Source organism: Chenopodium album, chromosome 19 (assembly GCF_948465745.1).
Source record: "Chenopodium album chromosome 19, dcCheAlbu1.1, whole genome shotgun sequence".
NCBI lineage: Eukaryota > Viridiplantae > Streptophyta > Magnoliopsida > Caryophyllales > Amaranthaceae > Chenopodium > Chenopodium album.
Genome location: NC_137852.1, coordinates 8516287 through 8523592, shown reverse-complemented (window position 1 = coordinate 8523592; position 7306 = coordinate 8516287). Strand labels below are relative to the sequence as shown.

Genomic DNA, 7306 nt, shown 5'->3' with positions numbered 1-7306 from the left:
TGGTACAAGGAGTCTCTTTCATTTCAAGGTTGGTTACAAGCAACCCGTTAGATGGAAGAAAAATTACCACAACATTCCAAGTTGAAGCCAAAGAAAGAGAGAACAACTGTCATAAGATCGTGGCATGGAATTGTCGTGATATGGCAAGAAAAACGTTCATGGGAAATTTCAAGCACATCATTGAGGTTCACCTACCTGACACACTAATTCTCACTGAGACAAGGGTGTCAATTAACATGGCTAGAGTAATATGTCAAGGGTATGGTCGATATATCATAGGGAGGTCGGAGAGTGGACCAATAGGGGGGTTCATTGTTATCATATTCGACAGAAGCACAAGGTTACATCTTCATGACCAACAAGAAACCGGATCTAGCTGGCAATTTCATCGTATTTAGATCTATTCAGATGTAGTTTATGCTTTGTGATCCTATTGTGTATGCCTTTTATAAAGCACCATGGTAGAATGCTATGTAATATCACTGTGTTGTAAAACCATTGGTGTTAATGCCCCATTTTGTAATCAGGTTCGGTTCTATATATGTAATGTGATTTGGTTTTTAAAAATCCATTGGGCCTCTTCAAATATAGAAATGTGTATATGTGGGCTAAGTAAACTAATCACAACTACACCTTACATAGGGGGCCAACCTATTTGGGAAGAGTGTTGGCTCTAATTGTGTTTGTTGTTAAAGTGTTGCCATAGAGATTTACAATAACCATCTCTAAATATGCAGACACGAAAGAGAATCACAAATTTCTGAGATGTATCATATATCAACTCATTCACAGTTGATTGAATAACACATAAAGGTTTGGTGAAGTTGTGCCACTTTACTGAAGCAAAAACCATTTGGGCCTCTTGCTACAAAATAATGGGGTGTTGGTCCAAATAACAAATTCAGTGTTTCCAGTTTGGACCTCTTAATAAATAGTAATGGTTTTTGTCCAAATCACTATTTGGGCAACTTGCAAAGTAGTAAAGGATTTGGCCCCTTTGTCCCATTACATAATTGTTATTTGTATTGTTTTTTTTATTTTTTATTTTTTTTTAAAATAATAGTGTTGAGGAGAGGCATATGTATAGGTAAAATGTTGAAGGAAGACAATCGCAATGACAAGGATTAAAGTACAAGACAATAGTTTGAAGTAAAGTCCCTTATTACACAAGGCATGCAGACAAACCGAAGCAAGAGCTTTGGACATAGTGTATTGCAGTGGAAAAAAAATTAAAAGACGGATTGGTAAGGAATAATACTCATGGTGAAATGGACTTCATCTTCTTCTTCATGGAGCCCTTGCGGGAAGCCGTTCTACCCCTGCGTTGCCGGTACATAAATCCTACTCCAGGTTGTGGCAATTCCTGTAGTAGCACGTAATTTAGTCAATGTCAGACATAAATATGCAGCAGTAACATTGTCTTATGGAAACGGTAACATCAACCCTTACTTTATCTAATTCACGTCTGGAAGGTCCTTCAGTATCCCTTGCATCTCTGGGATGTTGTTCACCATAGGCTACATCCAACAACTACATGTATTTCAATTACCATAAATCAAATCAACTCATACTAGGAATAAGCAAATTAAGGAATAAGTTCAATTGAATTCGGACAAGAACTTACCCCTAATTTCCCAAAGTCCCCTGAACTTAACTTATCAGACTTAGATGCCTTCCCAATCTGTTGCATGTTCCATACCTTAATTCGAGGAAAGGCATCCCACTCCACCGGATCCCTATCCAACCGATCCAAGTAAAAAATCTGACACCGAAATTCATTAAGTTATACAAAATATACAATAAACAATACAATTCAATATAAAACATTTCAAGACATGAAGAACATACAACAGCAAAGATTGAACATCCACCACAACCACCAGCTACACCAGTTGCATAGAACCGTCTCGCAAAACTAGTCACACTGTCCATGAACTTGGACAAAACCAACCCACACCAATCATATTCAGCCGCCTCCATTGCACAGCTTATAGCGGGAAGAAGATCAGCCGCAAGCCTGGGTGACTGAGTTGGACACAGCACCATTTCTAGCGCCACAATTAAGAACAGAGTCTTGAAAACCTCTTCCTCATCTTCCCCAAAATACCCCTCAAGACGATCCATCATCATCCCGGTAACAGGTATCCCTACAGACGTGTACACACGGCCACTAGGTTTACTAGACTTTGATTCCCAAGATTTCCCATACCTTAATAAAATGTTCTGCACTTTGCGACGACCCTCTTCAGTCATAGTTTTAGCAGACGGAACAGGTCTGGAACCATTTGGGATGCCTAACACCCATCTCACTTGGTTCTTTGAGAACTTAAACTCCCTACTAGAAGTTATCAGTTTCTGGCTTATCGGGTCTACCCGGGTCATCAACCAGTAGGCCAACAGTCTTGGTAAATGCATGTCAAATGCTAAATGCAGCAGCCCACCAAATCCCATTTCAATTACCCACCGTTTCCTACGATCATCAAAACTCTAGCATATGCGACCAAACGACTCAATTCGGCATTTCATATTTGGGGGCTGAGACCATAACACGACATCAAATTACACATCAATATAATGGACTATATATAACACTCCAAACACAGGCAGGCTCAACTGTCACTTACCCTGCTACAAGAATGCCTTCGCCACGAAATCACCTCTGATCTAGCTTTGACACAGCCCCCAAGACTTAAGCTATCATCCTACAACGTAGTACACAAATCAAGATTTTCAATAACACATAACAAAAAAAAAAAACCAGTAAAAGAAGATTACCAACCAAGTGATTGTTCCAACTACAAATAAATCTATTATTAGAATCAACAACATAGTACAACCTTAAACAAATTGGGGTGCAGGGTGATTGTCTTCTTCTGTATAGAATTTTGGAAAGACACCTCCCCAGATTCTTCCTACAATAGCACAATCAGGGTTCAAACACATACACCTACATAGTACACAATATCCACCAAAGCAACAAACAAATAATAAAAAAAATTCAAAAACATTTCATACCTTGTCACTGTTGATGTTAGATCCCTCAGAATCAACCTAAACACAAAAACAAAAAAGCATACACAAATCACAGATCCGAAACATACAATGCATCTCACATGAAATGACAGCCCATATACTAACCATGAATTCATCACATACAGTGCGCTTTCGTTTACTGGGGTACCTATCTAAAGACATTGAGTAACTTTCTGGACCCTGCAAACATACATTTCAACTACATTCATTGCTCCTTTAATCAAGAATATACATGTAAAAAATTGAAATTGAGTATGTAAACTGTGTATGAAATGAATTTAACTAACTATTTACAATGCTCCTTTTATTGCATAAACTGAAACGACTAATTTTGCAAAACAATTCAAACCAAGTATACAGAGACTATTTCAATACCTCCTAATAAAACACTTCACCAGGATTCCTATGCTAACTACACATCAACACTTCACCTGAATCGATATTGCCTAATTCAAAATCTGAATCGATAATATTCTAATTCATCGCATTTTTGTACGACTACGTACCCTAATTCAAACCCCCCCTCCTCCCTGATTCCAGCTTTTGCTGTACAAATAAACACAAGTCGAACAATTATTTGGACACCTGAATCGGTATTACCCTAATTCACCAACTGATTCAATAGTATCCTGATTCACCATCTCAATCGATAATACCCTAATTCATCACATTTCAACAATAAAAACCCTAATTGATAACCCCTAATTGAAAACCCCCTACTTCAGCTAGATTCATGTATTAATTACTCCATCATTAACATATAGATCAAAAAACCAGGAAGCATACCAACATATAGAAGAATACGAACAAACCTTGCCACAATGGATGCTAGCAATCACCGGGAAGACTTCGCTCTGCGACCCGATTTCACCCTCACACAGAAATCCCTATGCTGCGTCCCACGCCACCACCGTCCCCTGCTCTCGGCTATACAAAGACCTCCGACCTGGTTTCCGGTCCAGCGAACACGCCTGCAACAAGCCGCCGCGGCAGTCCCCAAAGCGATTGAAGATTGAGGTGTGCAGGGGAGTTCGATTACTTCTTCAGTGGTTACAAGATGAGGGTAAAAACGAAGAAAGGTAAATGGACAAAACTACTGTAGCATGGTAAAAGATTAAGAAAGTAATTAGCTAGTTTTACTGCAGCAGGGTAAAATATTAGGAAGTTAAACAACTAACGTTGGGCAATTTCGAGGAAATTGAAGGGTAACGGCTGTTTTCTGATCAAACCTTGCAGTCAACGGCAAAAGTCGCTTATACCCTTACACTTTTAGCAATTCGGACGATATTACCCCCTTGAGAAACACTCCTTGTTTCTCAAGAAGAGAAACTTGGAATTACCCAAATTAAAGGTTTGATTTGAAGCTCAAACTTATGTGAACAATATTTTAACAACTCCTATATACTCGGTTTGAAACTTCTAGTGTAGTCGTCGGCTACAATCGATTATATATTAACTTATTAAAATCCATATTGGTAAAAATCTTAGCCATCAATTAATTAATTAACAAAAAATTTTTGAAAATTCTTGCTTTTAATTTTAATTTTAAGGAGTATCTTTTTGTTATGGGTAAAATAGTGGTAATTTTGTAAATTGTAGTAATGATCAATATGGTGCGTTTGCCATGGTTTTTTTTTTTTTTTTTTTTTTTTTTTTTTTTTTTTTTTTTTGACATGAGCTTAAATACTTAAACATGTTAAATGGTAAAACTAAAGTATTGTTGAAGGACTATAAGCTACAGTATAATTTAATCACCTTTATCATAAATAAATCAACCAAACAACTCTTCAATGAATTTTAAATAAAAATTGATTTGGGTGGCTTAGATGTATCATACACATATCAACGATCAAGATTCAAATTGTTAAATTAGTATAGTCGACCGTAGCCGACGACTACACCAGAACTTTTCTGCCCGGTAACAAAACAACCGTTATTGGTGGCAGTGAATAGTGTACGCGTTATGATCACACCTTCATCTTTAACATAGACCATGGTGGTCCTGGAGTGCTCGGTTAGTAATAACTCACTTTCTTGCAGCATTTTTTTTTTCATTGTAAAAGTTATATTACTGTTTGATATGTTCAATTTAACATTATTTGTACTGTCATATGGCTTAAGTTGAGGAAAATTATGATTACTAATGTTTGATGTTCGGAAAGTAAAAAAGACAACCTGCTTACAGAATCTTGGAAGCAAGAGTATGAACCGGTAAGTAGAACTTTTGAACATTTTTTAGTACTCATCCATGTTACAAGTTGATCTAATAATCTATACTATTCTGATTTTTTGCATTCTATTCCACTACAAAGAATTGAGATTTGTCTTGAAGAATTTTGGTTTAGAAATTAAATCAAGATTTAAGAATGGCTTTGTCATTCTGGTTAAGTAGAGGACAGCAATCACAGCATCACACCCGTTTTACGGCTCATATGTCAAGCAGTATGTTGATACAGAGCTTAAGCAGGACATGTCCGTTTCATTGTAAACATCTGCAATGCCAGCTCAGATGGCTGAGGCTTCAAAACAGGCTTATCCGACCTTTCCTTCCGGCTCTTGGAGCTCTCTGCATAAAGGACTTAGGCCCCGTTCTTTAGAGCTGCTTTGCTCTGCTGAAATCTGCTCTGCTCTGCTTCAATCTCCTCTGTTCTGCCCTGCTCTGCTTAAAAATAGTACTTAAAAATAGCTGCTTCAATCTGCTCTGCTTTGCTTTGCTTTGCTTCAATCTGCCCTGCTCTGCCTAGAAGCTCAAAAGAACAGGGCCTTAGCCCCTTAAATCTAATCTAATATATATAAATAAAGTAGGCATTTTTTGAGAGCATTCGGCACGCCACATAAGCAAAGGTATATTTTTGACCAATTAAAAATTAGAATTCTATTTTATTTTAGAATTAAAAAATTCACTTGCCACCTAAATAAAAGCGACGAATGAGATTTAAGAAATTTGCCACGTAGGTAAAAACAACGAATAATGATTTATGAGGATTTAATTTATTTAAAAAACTAAAATTTATCTTTTACAAAAATCATCTTTAGATATAGGATTTATATATCTAAGATAATCTTTATAGTATTTATGATAAGAAATAAAAAATTATTTTTAAATTGTAATTAAATTAAAATTTGTGATGCCTACCACTATAAATTGACGCATTCTACGACTCACATAAAATCTCATATCAATACAAAACCAAATCAAGCGAATTTTGTGTCCGTTTTAGGTTATCAATGATTGCGTAATTCTTAGTTTAATTTTTAAATTTCATGTGTTAAATGTATATATTTGTGATTATTGCTTACATTGTGTTTATTTGGAAAACTTAATGATTATATGTTTATGTTTTGTTTATTGAATTTTGTTTTTACATGTAGATCTAATTAAATCAGAAAATTAAATTCAATCAAAAATGATTGGAAAATCAAAGTACGAAGAGGTATTATATCTTTATAAATCGTTTACATTTTTTAAATTTCTTATAAACCTTTTTAGTTTTTATTAATTAATTTTATGATTAAAACAATTTTTTTGTGATTTAGGTAGCATAATCAAGCCATCAAATTAACTTAATTTTTATTTTTAATTACAGGATGATTGCGTTCATGCCTCAATTAAAGCTAATTTTGTAGCTTTTCGTTCAAAATAAATTGAAAGAAAAGTTTACGCCATTAGATACTTTTCAATCGTTACAAATAAGAAGCAATATCGCACGCATTGTTAGTGAAAACAAAATAATGATTTAATTTTTTAAAATATTTTTTTTTGGGCAATTGAGAATGATGATAAAATTCCAATGCATAGATCTAGATTTGATTTTGTACAATTAAAATTTTAGATCAATTTCACAACAATTTTTCACTTCCGGTAAATATATAATGATTTAATTTTTTAAAATATTATTGTTCGGGCAATTGAGGATGATGATAAAATTCCAATGCATAGATCTAGATTTGATTTTGTACAATTAAAATTTTTAGATCAATTTCACAACAATTTTTCACTTCCGGTAAATATATACATTGATTTCTTTTATAAGACTATAAAGATTAATTTTATGTAAATTTTATTTTTGCTAACATATTTTATTTATCCATTTTGATTAGATGGAAAAGATATGGGTGTGAACGAAGTTGGTAATTCTATCTATAGTATACATGATTTTATTATTTTTTAATATTTTTATCTTTTAAAAAACAGCGAATAATGATTTAGGATTTAAATTATTTAAAAATAAAAAAATATCGTTTCATATTAAACATTTTATCCTAATAAGTA

General features: G+C 34.5%; 1 protein-coding gene and 1 long non-coding RNA gene across 2 annotated transcripts; both read right to left on the bottom strand.

Annotated features, from left to right (window-relative positions):
• Positions 1-1258: 1258 nt before the first annotated feature.
• LOC145593945 (uncharacterized) lies at positions 1259-2346 on the bottom strand. Its single transcript, XM_081650302.1, has 4 exons — positions 1849-2346; positions 1625-1762; positions 1450-1530; positions 1259-1363 (listed from the first exon to the last, which is right to left on the bottom strand). The coding sequence occupies exons 1-4, from the start codon at positions 2251-2253 to the stop codon at positions 1259-1261; spliced, it is 729 nt and encodes a 242-aa protein (XP_081506428.1). The 5' UTR covers positions 2254-2346.
• LOC145593512 (uncharacterized) lies at positions 2347-3209 on the bottom strand. Its single transcript, XR_014102752.1, has 3 exons — positions 3139-3209; positions 3016-3051; positions 2347-2912 (listed from the first exon to the last, which is right to left on the bottom strand). It is a non-coding gene; the product is annotated as an uncharacterized LOC145593512 (long non-coding RNA).
• Between the last annotated feature and the right edge of the window lie 4097 nt (positions 3210-7306).